Raw genomic sequence first — 15726 nt, 5'->3', positions numbered from 1 at the left:
TTCCCTCTCTCTCACTCTCTTTCTCCATCTCACTCTTCCCTCTCTCTCACTCTCTTTCTCCATCTCACTCTTCCCTCTCTCTCTCGGTCTCTCTCCATCTTACTCGTCCCTCTCTCTCTCGGTCTCTCTCCATCTTACTCGTCCCTCTCTCTCTCGGTCTCTCTCCATCTCACTCTTCCCTCTCTCTCTCCTATCTCTCCCTCTCTCTCATCTCTCTCTCCTCTCTCTCTCTCCTTTCTTCCCTATCTCTCTCCTCTCTCTCTCCTTTCTTCCCCTCTCTCTCTCTCCCTCTCTCTCTGTATCCTCTCTCTCTCTCCCTCTCTCTGTTTCCTCTCTCTCTCTCCCTCTCCCTCTCCCTGTTCTCCACAGCCTGAGGGCCTGAATCATTTATAGAACAAGCCATTAAGGATGCAGTATTTTGCACTGTTATATTTGGGACCAGGGATAAACATGGTACAAGCATTAGGGGAAGGAACACAAGCAGGCCACACACACGCACGCACGCACAAACGCATACACACACACACATTTACACATTTACACTTGACTGAGTCATATACAGCACAATGAAATTACTTTAAGCACATGGATATTGGTTGTTGAGTAGGAGGCACATCTGTCAGTGTCTTCATCCCAAATGGTACCCTATTCCCTGTGTAGTGCACTTCTTTAGACCAGAGCCCTAATGGGCCATTTGGGACGTAGGCAGTGTTGAAGGAGGCTTTAATGTGTGACTGTGAACTCCTGCTGCTAACCAGTAGGGAGACATAATGCCATCAGGTGGGTAGTAGTCAGCCCAGGCTGGTCTCATAGATTAGACATAACATAGTAAACGAAAATCCAGGACACTCAAATTACGATGATATGTTACGTTTGGCATGGTTACATACAGTACATAAGACAGAAGGTTAATTACTTAAGGCAAAAATGAAAGGAGGGTGGTTGTTTGGGGGACTGGGTGGGGGTACGCTCTTAGAAAAAAGGGCTCCAAAAGGGTTCTTTGGCCATCCCCATAGGAGAACCCTTTCTGGTTCTATGTAGAACCCTCTGTGGAACCAAAAGGGTTCTTCAAAGGGTCCTCCTATGAAAATTCGCAACATATTGTATGAGTTGCAATTCGTAACATATTATACGAAATTAATGATGGGCTACCACAAATTAATACATACAATACCAAACGTAACATATCATACTAATTTCGGTGTCCTGGATTTGTATTTACTATGATACGTCTATCCATGAATCCAGGTTGGTAATACATAAGTCACAGTGCTGCTGACATTCTTACGCTCAGAGTAGGATCATACTTTAAAGACTACTTACAAAGGCCTTGTGGATTCTCATGTCTATTCTCAAGCTTACACACACACATTTACACACATTTTCATACATAATACACTCCACAGTGTTCTGCCTAGTGGTGTTTGTTTGAATGATTCCCAAATAAGTAAAGCAGTAACTAATAGGTTATTGCTGCGTTATTGCTGTGTAATCTGGTGATATCTGAGCTAGTTCCCTGTATTCTCCTCCTCTAGATGAGCGTGAGGCGGTCCAGAAGAAGACCTTCACTAAGTGGGTCAACTCCATCCTGTCCCGGGTCAGCTGCCGTATCTCTGACCTGTACCTGGACCTCAGGGATGGACGCATGCTCATCAAACTACTGGAACTCCTCTCTGGAGAGAAACTGGTACGTGGGTATATGTGTGTAGTGTGTGGGTATATGTATGTGTGTAGTGTGTGTGTGTGTGTGTGTGTGTGTGTGTGTGTGTGTGTGTGTGTGTGTGTGTGTGTGTGTGTGTGTGTGTGTGTGTGTGTGTGTGTGTGTGTGTGTGTGTGTGTGTGTAGTGTGTGGGTATATGTGTGTGTGTGTGTGTGAACAGTGTGTATTGTGTGTGTGTGTGTATATGTATGTGTGTGGGTATATGTATGTGTGTGTGTGTGTGTGTGTGTGTGTGTGTGTGTGCGTGGGTGTGAGCAGTGTGCATGTCAAAATCAAATCAAATGTATTTGTCACATACACATGGTTAGCAGATGTTAGATGCGAGTGTAGCGAAATGCTTGTGCTTCTAGTTCCGACAATGCAGTGATAACCAACGAGTAATCTAACCTAACAATTCCAAAACTACTACCTTATACACACAAGTGTAAAGGGATAAAGAATATGTACATAAAGATATATGAATGAGTGATTCTACAGAATGGCATAGGCAAGATGCAGTAGATGGTATTGAGTACAGTATATACATATGAGATGAGTAATGTAGGGTATGTAAACATAATATTAAGTAGCATTGTTTAAAGTGGCTAGTGATATATTTTACATCAATTTCCATTATTAAAGTGGCTGGAGTTGAGTTAGTGTGTTGGCAGCAGCCACTCAATGTTAATGGTGGCTGTTTAACAGTCTGATGGCCTTGAGATAGAAGCTGTTTTTCAGTCTCTCTGTACCTGCTTTGATGCACCTGTACTGACCTCGCCTTCTGGATGATAGAGGGGTGAACAGGCAGGGGCTCGGGTGGTTGTTGTCCTTGATGATCTTTATGGCCTTCCTGTGACATCGGGTGGTGTAGGTGTCCTGGAGGGCAGGTAGTTTGCCCCCCGGTGATGCGTTGTGCAGACCTCACTACCTTCTGGAGAGCCTTATGGTTGTGGGCGGAGCAGTTGCTGTATCAGGTGGTGATACAGCCCGCCAGGATGCTCTCGATTGTACATCTGTAGAAGTTTGTGAGTGCTTTTGGTGACAATCCAAATTTCTTCAGCTTATCACCAAAAGGACTCACACATTTGTGTGTGTGTGTGTGTATGTGTGAACAGTGTGTATTTATGATGTATTGTATGTGTGTGTGTAGTGTGTGAACAGTGTGTATTTATGATGTATGTGTGTGTAGTGTGTGTGTGTGTATGTGTGAACAGTGTGTATTTATGATGTATGTGTGTGTAGTGTGTGTGAACAGTGTGTATTTATGATGTATGTGTGTGTAGTGTGTGTGTGTGTATGTGTGAACAGTGTGTATTTATGATGTATGTGTGTGTAGTGTGTGTGAACAGTGTGTATTTATTATGTGTGTGTGTAGTGTAGTGTGTGAACAGTGTGTATTTATGATGTATTGTATGGGTGTGTGTAGTATGTGTGTGTGTAGTGTATGTGTGTGTGAACAGTGTGCATTTATGATGTATTGTATGTGTGTGTGTAGTGTGTGAACAGTGTGTATTTATGATGTATTGTATGTGTGTGTGTAGTATGTGTGTGTGTGTGTGTGTGTGTAGTGTGTGTGTATGTGTGAACAGTGTGTGTAGTATGTGTGTGTGTGTGTGTGTAGTGTGTGTGTATGTGTGTGTGAACAGTGTGCATCTATGATGTATTGTATGTGTGTGTGTAGTGTGTGAACAGTGTGCATTTATGATGTATTGTATGTGTGTGTGTAGTGTGTGTGTGTGAATAGTGTGTGTAGTGTGTATGTGTGTGTGTGAACAGTGTGTGTAGTATGTGTGTGTGTGTGTGTGTAGTGTGTGTGTATGTGTGTGTGAACAGTGTGCATTTATGATGTATTGTATGTGTGTGTGTAGTGTGTGTGTGTGAATAGTGTGTGTAGTGTGTATGTGTGTGTGTGAACAGTGTGTGTAGTATGTGTGTGTGTGTTTGTGTAGTGTGTATGTGTGTGTAGTGTGTGTGTGAACAGTGTGTATTTATGATGTATTGTATGTGTGTGTGTAGTGTGTGTGTGAACAGTGTGCATTTATGATGTATTGTATGTGTGTGTGTGTAGTTTGTGTATGTGTGTGTGAACAGTGTGTATTTATGATGTATAGTATGTGTGTGTGAACAGTGTGCATTTATGATGTTGTGTGTGTGTGTGTGTGTGTGTGTGTGTGTGTGTGTGTGTGTGTGTGTGTGTGTGTGTGTGTGTGTGTGTGTGTGTGTGTGTGTGTGTGTGTGTGTGTGTGTGTGTGTGTGTGTGTGTAGTGTGTGAATGTGTGTGTAGTATGTGTGTGTGAACAGTAGTGTGTATTTATGATGTATTGTAGTGTGTGTGTGTAGTGTGTGTGTGAACAGTGTGTGAACAGTGTGCATTTATGATGTATTGTATGTGTGTGTGTGTAGTTTGTGTATGTGTGTGTGAACAGTGTGTATTTATGATGTATAGTATGTGTGTGTGAACAGTGTGCATTTATGATGTTGTGTGTGTGTGTGTGTGTGTGTGTGTGTGTGTGTGTGTGTGTGTGTGTGTGTGTGTGTGTGTGTGTGTGTGTGTGTGTGTGTGTGTGTGTGTGTGTGTGTGTGTGTGTGTGTGTGTGTGAACAGTGTGCATTTATGATGTATTGTGTGTGTGTGTGTGTGTGAACAGTGTGCATTTATGATGTATTGTATGTGTGTGTGTAGTGTGTGTGTGAACAGTGTGTGTAGTGTGTATGTGTGTGTGTGAACAGTGTGTGTAGTATGTGTGTGTGTTTGTGTAGTGTGTATGTGTTTGTGTAGTGTGGGTGTGAACAGTGTGTGTAGTATGTATTTGTGTAGTGTGTATGTGTGTATTTATGATGTATTGTATGTGCGTTCTGTAGCTTTTCTTTGTCCCTGTTATGACAATGGTCTGATGATCCAGATCATTGTGGAAGTACTCCAGTCACATTTATCAAGTATTCAGACCCCTTGACCTCCTTCCACATTTTGTTACATTACAGCCTTATTCTAACATCGATTCAATAGTTTTCCCCCTCATCAATCTACCCACAATACCCCATGATGACAAAGCAAAAACGTTTTTTTAGAAATGGAACGGAAATATTACATTTACGTAAGTATTCAAACTCTTTACTCAGTACTTTGTTGAAGCACCTTTGGCAGCGATTACAGCCTCGAGTCTTCTTGGGTATGACGCTATAGGCTTGGCACACCTGTATTTGGGGAGTTTCTCCTCTCAAGCTCTGTCAGGTTAGATGGGGAGTTTTGCTGCACAGCTATATTTAGGTCTCTCCAGAGATGTTCGATCAGGGTTAAGTCCGGGTTCTGGCTGGGCCACTCAGAGACTCGTCCCGAAGCCACTCCTGGGTTGTCTTGAATGTGTGCTGAGGGTCGTTGTCCTGTTTGAATGTGAACATTCACCCAGTCTGAGGTCCTGAGTGCTCTGGAGCAGGTTTTCATCAAGGATCTCTCTGTATATTGCACCTTTCATCTTTACCTCGATCCCGACTAGTCTCCCAGACCTTGCTGCTGAAAAAGATCCTCACAGCATGATTCTGTAGGGATGCCACCACCTTGCTTCACCGTAGGGATGGTGCCAGTTTTCCTCCAGATGTGACACTTGACATTCAGGCCAAAGAGTTCAATCTTGGTTTCATCAGATCAGAGAATCTTGTTTCTCATGGTCTGAGCGTCTTGTGCCTTTTACTGAGGAGTGGCTTCCATCTGGCTTGATTGGTAGAGTGCTGCAGAGATGGTTGTCCTTCTGGAAGGTTATCCAATCCCAACAGAGGAACTCTAGAGCTCTGTTAGTGACAATCAGGTTCTTGGTCACCTCCCTGACCAAGGCCCTTCTCCCCGGATTACTCAGTTTGGCCAGGCAGCCAGCTCTATGAAGAGTCTTGGTGTTTCCAAACTTCTTCCTTTTAATAATGATGGAGGCCACTGTGTTCTTGGGGACCTTCAATGCTGCAGAAATGTTTTGGTACCCTTCCCCAGATCTGTGCCTCGACACAATGTTGTCTCGGAGCTCTACGGACATTGTCTTCAACCTCATTGCTTGGTTTTTGCTCTGACATGCACTGTCAACTGTGGGACATTATATAGACAGGTGTGTGCCGATCCAAATCATATCCAATCAATTGAAATGACCACAGGAGGACTCCAATCATGTTGTTGAAACATCTTAAGGATGATCAATGGAAACAGGATGCACCTGAGCTCAATTTCAAGTCTCCATACTTATGTAAATAAGGTGTTTCTGTTTTTAATCTTTTATTAATTTGCAAAAATGTCTAAACCTGTTTTTGCTTTTTCATTATTGGGTATTGTGTGTAGATTGCTAAGGATTTTTTTATTTAATCCATTTTAGAATAAGTCTAACGTAACAAAATGTGGAAAAAGTCAAGGGGTCTGAATACTTTCCAAAGGCACTGTAAATAGCCACACACTACTATTATCTCCCTCTCTCTCCCTCCTTCCAGCCCAAGCCCACTAAGGGCCGTATGCGGATCCACTGTCTGGAGAACGTGGACAAGGCCCTGCAGTTCCTCAAGGAGCAGAGGGTCCACCTGGAGAATATGGGATCACACGACATCGTCGACGGCAACCACCGCCTCATCCTGGGACTCATCTGGACCATAATTCTCAGATTCCAGGTGAGTTAGGATTCTTCTTCTTCTAACTAACCATTTAAACAACACAGGTTACAAAATGACCTCAATTTAAACCACCTGGTGCATGCCTGGTCCCAGATCTGTTTGTGCTTTATAGCCAACTTCTATGTCCCGGTGGCAAGACAGCACAAACTGATCTGGGATCACCAGCTTAGGTGATCTAATCACTAAAGACAACACTGGTTGAACAATGAACTAGAATTCAACATAAATCCCCTCTACCTGGAGCTGTATACAGTCTGGTTTCAGCCAACAGCCATCATTATCTGGTGTTAAAACATCCCAAACAAAACACCATGTCTGTTTGATTCTTTTATCTGGGCTGATACAGTGATTATTTTTAACAGGCTGATACAGTGTTTATTTTTAATTTGACATTGTACTGTTATTTTTAGCTTTGCTAGTTCAAACAATATGGCCTAGTTGCTGCATTATTCACTCCATCAAGGAGGAGAGGAGAAAATAGGGAAGAGTTGACTAGCTAGCCTCTGTCTGCATCCCTACGTAGTGTCAGAACAAACGGATGGAGAAGAGAAGCAAAGTGGTGCTAAATTTAGCCTCGTCTCACAGATAGAATCCCTGTTTTAATTAGTGACAGTGTGTTGGTAGTTGGTGGGAAGATGGTAACCTTGATCATTTACAGATTTAACATGGCCCGCTCTATCAATTTAACTAATGTTTCAATTAGATACTAGATCTAGTATTAGCCTCTTTTTTTAAACCTTGTTTTAACTTCTTTTACCCTCATTACTAATAAAAATATACTCTTCATATTTCAGCCTAAAATAAGAAATAGGCAGTTTGTCTAAACATTCTCCCATTCTAAAATATACAGTACGTACACTATACACTGCATGTTGTCACGGTTGTGTGGAGAGACGGACCAAGGTGCAGTGTGATTAAAGTTCCACATCTTTATTTACCCAAAACTTCCAAACCAAAAGAAACACAACGAACCGTGACATCGGAGGTGCCACATGCACTAACTCAAAACAAGATCCCACAAAACACAGTGGGGAAAAAGGCTGCCTAAATATGATCCCCAATTAGAGGCAACGATTACCAGATGCCTCTAATTGGGAACCATACCAAGCACACCAACATAGAAATAAATATACTAGATCACCCCCCTAGTCACGCCCTGACCTACTACACCATAGAGAACCAAGGGCTCTCTATGGTCAGGGCGTGACACATGTCAAATACGCCGAACACAACAGGTGTAGACCTTACCGTGAAATACTTACTTACAAGCCCTTAACCAACAATGCAGATTTTTTTTTTTAGTAAGTAACAAAATCTTTTTTTAGGGCCTTCCTCTGTCACGCCTGTTATAGAGGTCCTGGATGGCAGGTTGCTTGGCTCCAGGGATATTCTTGGCCGTATGCACTACCCTCTGTAGCACCTTGCGGTCGTATGCCAAGAAGTTGCCATACCAAGTGGTGATGTAACCAGTCCGGATTCTCTTGATGGTGCAGCTATAGAACTTTTTGAGGATCTGAGGACCCATGTCAAATCTTCAGTGTCCTGAGGGGGACTACTGGAGAAGGAGGACCAAGCACGCCCCCATTCTTATCGACGGGGCTGTAGTGGAGCAGGTTAAGAGCTTCAGGGTCCTTGGTGTCCACATCACAAACAAACTAACACGGTCCAAGCACACCAAGATAGTCGTGAAGACGGCAAGACAAAACCTATCTCGGGAGACTGAAAAGATTTGTCATGGGGTCCTCAGATCCTCAGAAGGTTCTACAGCTGCAGCATCGAGATCATCCTGACTGGTTGCATCACTGCTTGGTATAGCAACTGCTCGGCCTCCAACCACAAGGCACTACAGAGGGTAGTGTGTACGGCCTAGTACATCACTGCGGCCAAGCTTCCTGCCATCCAGGATCTCTATACCAAGCGGTGTCAGAGGAAGGCTTTAAAAATTGTCAAAGACTCTAGCCACCCTAGTCATAGACTGTTCTCTTTGCTACCGCATGGCAAGTGGTACCTGGGTGCCAAGTCTAGGTCCAAGAGGCTTCTCAACAGCTTCTACCCCCAGGCCTGAAGAATCCTGAACATCTAATCAAATGGCTATTTGCATTGCCCCCCCCCCCCCCCCTTTTACACTGTTGCTACTCTCTGTTATTATCTATGTATAGTCACTTTAACAACTCTACCTACATGTACATATTACCTCAATTACCTCGACTAACCGGTGCCCCCGCACATTGTCTCTGTACCGGTACCCCCCTGTATAAAGCCTCGCTATTGTTATTTTACTGCTGCTCTTTAAATATTTATTTCTTTGATTTCTTATTCATATTTTTTCTAGGTCTTAATTTGATATCAAATATTTTATTTTTTTAAAGTTAATAGTTGTATAAAAATGTTTTAGCTGCCTTGTTGGTTTAGAGCATTTCACTTCCAAGCCTGTTGTATTCGGCACATGTGACAAATACGATTTGAGTTGAATAGGTGTTGTTGTGCGCTCTCCACAACGGTCTTGGTGTCCGTCAACATGTAGGTTGTGTTATGTCTGTTTGGTCTCCACGTAAGAACTATCTAGTCTAGTGTAAATTCCATATTCATTACTGTAGTTGACTCTCTGTCCCTCCTGTCCCTGTCCGACAGATCCAAGACATCGTGGTGGAGATGGGACAGGCAGACGGGACTCAACGGGAGAGCCGTACAGCCAAGGACGCACTGCTACTCTGGTGCCAGATGAAGACTGCCGGGTGAGTAAAAAAAGACTAATCCAAAGCAATTTCCAAAATCTGTCAGTATTGACAGAGAAACTTGGTGGCCCATGTGACAATAGAACCCAGACAAAGAAATGAGGCCCACACACAGAATATTGCTACTCCCCATCCCCTATATACTACACTTCTACATACAGTGCCTTGCGAAAGTATTCGGCCCCCTTAAACTTTGTGACCTTTTGCCATATTTCAGGCTTCAAACATAAAGATATAAAACTGTATTTTTTTTGTGAAGAATCAACAACAAGTGGGATACAATCATGAAGTGGAACGGCATTTATTGGATATTTCAAACTTTTTTAACAAATCAAAAACTGAAAAATTGGGCGTGCAAAATTATTCAGCCCCCTTAAGTTAATACTTTGTAGCGGCACCTTCTGCTGCGATTACAGCGGTAAGTCGCTTGGGGTATGTCTCTATCAGTTTTGCACATCGAGAGACTGAAATGTTTTCCCATTCCTCCTTGCAAAACAGCTTGAGCTCAGTGAGGTTGGATGGAGAGCATTTGTGAACAGCAGTTTTCAGTTCTTTCCACAGATTCTCGATTGGATTCAGGTCTGGACTTTGCCTTGGCCATTCTAACACCTGGATATGTTCATTTTTGAACCATTCCATTGTAGATTTTGCTTTATGTTTTGGATCATTGTCTTGTTGGAAGACAAATCTCCGTCCCAGTCTCAGGTCTTTTGCAGACTCCATCAGGTTTTCTTCCAGAATGGTCCTGTATTTGGCTCCATCCATCTTCACATCAATTTTAACCATCTTCCCTGTCCCTGCTGAAGAAAAGCAGGCCTAAACCATGATACTGCCACCACCATGTTTTACAGTGGGGATGGTGTGTTCAGGGTGATGAGCTGTGTTGTTTTTACTCCAAACATAACGTTTTGCATTGTTGCCAAAAAGTTCAATTTTGGTTTCATCTGACCAGAGCACCTTCTTCCACATGTTTGGTGTGTCTCCCAGGTGGCTTGTGGCAAACTTTAAACAACACTTTTTATGGATATCTTTAAGAAATTGCTTTCTTCTTGCCACTCTTCCATAAAGGCCAGAGTTGTCCAATATACGACTGATTGTTGTCCTATGGACAGAGTCTCCCACCTCAGCTGTAGATCTCTGCAGTTCATCCAGAGTGATCATGGGCCTCTTTGCTGCATCAGTCTTCTCCTTGTATGAGCTGAAAGTTTAGAGGGACGGCCAGGTCTTGGTAGATTTGCAGTGGTCTGATACTCCTTCCATTTCAATATTATCGCTTGCACAGTGCTCCTTGGAATGTTTAAAGCTTGGGAAATCTTTTTGTATCCAAATCCGGCTTCAAACTTCTTCACAACAGTATCTCGGACCTGCCTGGTGTGTTCCTTGTTCTTCATGATGCTCTCTGCACTTTTAACGGACCTCTGAGACTATCACAGTGCAGGTGCATTTATACGGAGACTTGATTACACACAGGTGGATTGTATTTATCATCATTAGTCATTTAGGTCAACATTGGATCATTCAGAGATCCTCACTGAACTTCTGGAGAGAGTTTGCTGCACTGAAAGTAAAGGGGCTGAATAATTTTGCACGCCCAATTTTTCAGTTTTTGATTTGTTAAAAAAGTTTGAAATATCCAATAAATGTCGTTCCACTTCATGATTGTGTCCCACTTGTTGTTGAACCCACAGCTCTGATCTTGCACCATGCTCTCACTCACTGAGACATTGGAACCACAAAAGGATCAATGATCAGGGTTGCTTGGATAAAGCCAGGTTCATTAGGGATCAGTGTATGTTATTAGTCCTGTTATCTACTGGGATCCGTTTGGGATTGAGGCCAGTCCGTGACATTGACTCTTTGTCCGTCCTGTTTCTACAGATATCCAAACGTAAACATCACCAACTTCACCACCAGTTGGAAAGACGGAATGGCGTTCAGCGCTCTCATACACAAACACCGGTAAGAGAAGATAGAATCACATATCATCCACAATAGCTGTGCCAGAATGTAGCCATTGGTTACAACCTGGTTATAACAGAACCATATACATTATATATACAAAGTATGTGGACACCCATTCAAATTAGTGGATTTGGCTGTTTCAGCCACACCCGTTGCTGACAGGTGTATAAAATCAGGCACACAGCTATGCAATCTCCATAGACAAAAATTGTCAGTAGAATGGTCTTACTGAAGAGCAGACTTTCAACGTAGCACCGTCATAGGATGCCACGTCAAATTTCTGCCCTGCTGGAGCTGCCCTGGTCAACTGTAAGTATTATTTTGAAGTGAAAAAGTCTAGGAGCAACAACGGCTCAGCCGCGAAGTGGTAGGCCACACAAGCTCATAGAACGGGACCGCCGAGAGCTGAAGCACGTAGCGTGTAAATATAATATGTCCTCGGTTGCAACACTCACTACCGTGTTCCAAACTGCCTCTGGAGCAACAGCAGCACAAGAACTGTTCATCGGGAGCTTCATGAAATGTGTTTCAATTGCAGAGCAGCTGCACACAAGCCTAAGATCACCATGCTTAATGGCGGGCATCGACTGAAGTGGTGTAAATCTCAAACGAACTTACTTCCGTGAAAGAAATCTTAATGCTACAGGATACAATGACTTTGTAGACGATTCTGTGCTTTCAACTTTGTGGCAGCACTTTGGGGAAGGCCCTTTATTGTTTCAGCATGACAATGCCCCTGGGGTACAAAGTGAGATCTGTACAGAAATGGTCTGTTGAGATCAGTGGGGAAGAACTTGACTGGCCTGCACAGAGCACTGACCTCAACCCAATTGAGCACCTTTGGGATGAATTGGAACGCCGACTGCGGACCAAGCCTAATCGCCTAAAATCAGTGCCTGACCTCTCTAATGTTCTTGTGACTGAATGGAAGTAAGTCCCCACAGCAATGCTCTCTTTCTCACTCTCTCTCTCTCACTCTCTGTCTCTCTCCCTCTCTGTCTCTCTCTCTCTCTTTCTTTATCTCTCTCTCTGTCTCTCTCCCTCTCTCTCACTCTCTGTCTCTCTCCCTCTCTGTCTCTCTCTCTCTCTTTCTTTATCTCTCTCTCTGTCTCTCTCCCTCTCTGTCTCTCTCTCTCTCTCTCTCTCTCTCTATCTTTCTCTGTCTCTCTCTCTGTCTCTCTCTTTCTTTATCTTGCTCTAATTCAATTGAATGGCTTTATTGGCATGGAAAACATGTTTACATTGCCAAAACCAGTGAAATAGATAATAAACAAAAGTGAAAAAACAACAGCATTACAATCACAACATTTCCAAAAGAATAAAAACATTTCAAATATATATTATATATATATTATATCTACATAGTGTTGTAATGATGTGCAAATAGTTAAATTACAAAAGGGAAAATAAATCAATGGAAATATAGGTTGTATTTATAATAGTGTTTGTTCTTCACTGGTTGCACTTTTCTTGGCTGCCCTTTTCAGGTCACAAGTCTTGCTGCTGTGATTGATCTGTGTAATCTGAGGGAAATATGTTTCTCTAATATGGTCATACATTTGGCAAGAGGTTAGGAAGTGCAACTCAGTTTCCACCTCATTTTGTGGGCAGTGTGCACATAGCCTGTCTTCTCTTAAGAGCCAGGTCTGACTTTGGCAGCCTTTCTCAATAGCAAGGCTATGCTCACTGAGTCTGTACATAGTCAAAGATTTCCTTAATTTTGGGTCAATCACAGTCGTCAGATATTCTGCCACTGTGCGATCTCTGTTCAGGGCCAAATAGCATTCTAGTTTCCTCTGTTTTCAATGGGTCAAGTAATTATCTTTTTGTTTTCTCATGATTTGGTTGGGTCTAATTGTGATGCTGTCCTGGGTCTTTGTAGGGTCTGTTTGTGTTTGTGAATTTAGCCCCAGGACCAGCTTGCTTAGGGGGCTGTTCTCCAGATTAATTTCTCTGTAGGTGACGGTTTTGTTATGGAAGGTTTGTGAATCGCTTCCTTTCAGGTGGTTGTAGAATTTAACGTCTCTTTTCCGGATGTTGATCATTAGCGGGTATCGGCCTAATTCTGCTCTGCCTTCATTATCTGGTGTTTTACATAATACACCGAGGATATTTTTGCAGAATTCTGTATGCAATGTCTCAATTTGGTGTTTGTCTCATTTAAAGAAAAAAATTGGTTGGTGGGCAGACCCCAGACCTCAAAACCATGAAGGGCAATGGGTTCTATAACTGATCCTCATTGTTATGTCTCTCTCTCTCTCAAGGCCAGACCTGGTGGACTATAGTGGCCTGAAGAGGTCCAATCCAACCCATAACCTTCAGAATGCCTTCAATGTAGCAGAGCAGACGCTTGGAGTAGCAAAACTGTTAGACCCTGAAGGTGAGTGACAATGTGCTGTTCCCTCATCTAGAACTAAGAACCGGTTTCCTGGACCCAGATTAAGCAAAGTCATGGACTAAAAAGCATACTCAATGGAACATCTCAGTAGAAAATCCTTTTTAGTCCAGAACCCTCTGTTCGGGAAACCGGCCCTTTCAGGTCTTCATGGGCTGAGCTCAAGGTGATCTTCTAGTTCTGACTGTCTGTTTGTATTACAGATGTGTTCACAGAGAACCCAGATGAGAAGTCCATCATCACATATGTTGTGGCTTTCTACCACTACTTCTCCAAGATGAAGGCATTAGCGGTGGAGGGGAAGAGAGTTGGCAAGGTGAGGATGGGATAAATAATGCTGTGTGTGTGTGTGTGTGTGTGTGTGTGTGTGTGTGTGTGTGTGTGTGTGTGTGTGTGTGTGTGTGTGTGTGTGTGTGTGTGTGTGTGTGTGTGTGTGTGTGTGTGTGTGTGTGTGTGTGTGTGTGTGTGTGTGTGTGTGTAAATCCGTGCATGCATTGTTTCATGTGACAGTATTACACCCTACTGTTTGAGTAACCCTCTGCATCCATCCTCTAGGTACTAGACCATGCCATAGAGACAGAGAAGATGATTGACAAGTACGAAACCCTGTCGTCAGACCTGCTGACATGGATACAGCAGACCATCATCATCCTGAACAACCGTAAACTGGCAAACTCTCTGACCGGGGTCCAACAGCAGCTCCAATCCTTCAACTCCTACCGCATAGTGGAGAAACCACCCAAGTCAGTCACATCAACCTGCCATATTACTCAACTAGGGCACAATTCCAGAAACGTTCCCGAAAAAAAACAAATCTAGGTTTTCCAGAAAACCTTCAGGATTCTTGTAACTTCGAAACTGGGAATTTCCCCCATCTTTTAAAATAAGACATTCTTGTTCTGGTTCTGACACATCGTTTATTGTTTTGTCTGTGATGTTCCAGGTTCCAGGAGAAAGGTAATCTGGAGGTGCTGCTGTTCACCATCCAGAGTCGTATGAGAGCCAACAACCAGAGAGTCTATACCCCCAAGGAGGGGGCTCTAGTGGCTGATCTCAACAGGGTAAGGAATATAAGATTGCAGGAATAATAAAATGGGAGGTAAGTTTAAACTAGTGGGCTGGTTCAGGACTTACTTACGCTATGGGGTGTCATCAGAATGCAGGAATGGAGGAGGCCGAGGCAGTAGATTGAATACTGGGTGATTTATTCATGAGCAAAGACACAAGAATGACTGAATCTTAACAAAGCCATACAGGAGCCTGCTGACAGTGAAATAGACTGTCCCTGTCTGTGCATCTCCTCCTCATGGACAGCATCGGATTTGCCACTTTTTGCTCTGAGATGTTACCCCACTCTTCCACCAAGGCACCTGCAAGTTCCCGGACATTTCTGGGGGGAATGGCCCTAGCCTTCACCCTCCAGTCCAACAGGTCCCAGACGTGCTCAGTGGGATTGAGATCCGGGCTCTTCGCTGGCCATGGCAGAACACTGACATTCCTGTCTTGCAGGAAATCACTCACAGAACGAGCAGTATGGCTGGTGGCATTGTCATGCTGGAGGGTCATGTCATAACTGTGACCTTAATTGCCTACCATCTGTAAGCTGTTAGGGTTCTAACGACTGTTCCACAAGTGCATGTTCATTAATTGTTTATGGTTCATTGAACAAGCATGGGAAACAGTGTTTAAACCCTTTACAATGAAGATCTGTGAAGTTATTTGGATTTTTTTAATCTTTTTATCTTTGAAAGACAGCATCCTGAAAAGGGGACGTTTCTATTTTTGCTGAGTTTGTAATCAACCATGTTGTCCTCTGCAGGCCTGGGAGCATTTGGAGTGGGCGGAGCATGAGAGGGAACGTGTCCTGAGAAACGAGCTGATTCGTCAGGAGAAACTGGAGCAGATGGCCAGACGCTTCGACAGGAAGGCTTCCATGAGAGAGACCTGGCTACTGGAGAACCAGAGACTGGTGGCACAGGTAAATGTCCACTATTATACACTGGGTGGTTTGAGCCCTGAGTGCTGATTGGCTGGCAGCCATGGTATATCAGACTTAACATGTCCGCTATTATGAACTGGGTGGTTTGAGCCCTGAATGCTGATTGGCTAACAGCCGTAGTATATCAGACCGTAACATGTCCACTATTATACACTTGGTGGTTCGAGCCCTGAATGCTGATTGGCTGACAGCTGCAATTCACCTGAACATAGACAGCCCATAAAAACATAACAAAACAGACATCCACTTCATTTTGGGGCCAATTCAAAGCTGAGACAAGTGCATGCAACTTGGAC

The 15726-nt window shown here is 43.5% G+C and overlaps 1 protein-coding gene across 2 annotated transcripts in view; it reads left to right on the top strand.

Moving 5' to 3' along the window:
- The window catches only part of LOC124046669 (spectrin beta chain, erythrocytic-like), an 87702-nt gene that overhangs the window by 25081 nt on the left and 46895 nt on the right, over positions 1–15726 (top strand). For both annotated transcript variants that reach the window (XM_046367310.1, XM_046367309.1), the window contains exons 3-11: positions 1536–1687; positions 6163–6336; positions 8971–9074; positions 10953–11033; positions 13301–13416; positions 13635–13747; positions 13987–14174; positions 14375–14492; positions 15251–15409. In XM_046367310.1, the coding sequence (XP_046223266.1) occupies positions 1536–1687; positions 6163–6336; positions 8971–9074; positions 10953–11033; positions 13301–13416; positions 13635–13747; positions 13987–14174; positions 14375–14492; positions 15251–15409 (1205 nt within the window). The remainder of the gene's footprint in view (positions 1–1535; positions 1688–6162; positions 6337–8970; positions 9075–10952; positions 11034–13300; positions 13417–13634; positions 13748–13986; positions 14175–14374; positions 14493–15250; positions 15410–15726) is intronic.

The sequence above is a fragment of the Oncorhynchus gorbuscha genome, linkage group LG10 (genome assembly GCF_021184085.1).
Source record: "Oncorhynchus gorbuscha isolate QuinsamMale2020 ecotype Even-year linkage group LG10, OgorEven_v1.0, whole genome shotgun sequence".
In the NCBI taxonomy this organism is placed as follows: domain Eukaryota; kingdom Metazoa; phylum Chordata; class Actinopteri; order Salmoniformes; family Salmonidae; genus Oncorhynchus; species Oncorhynchus gorbuscha.
Note: the sequence above shows the minus strand (reverse complement) of the source record. Positions and strands in the feature narration are given on the sequence as shown.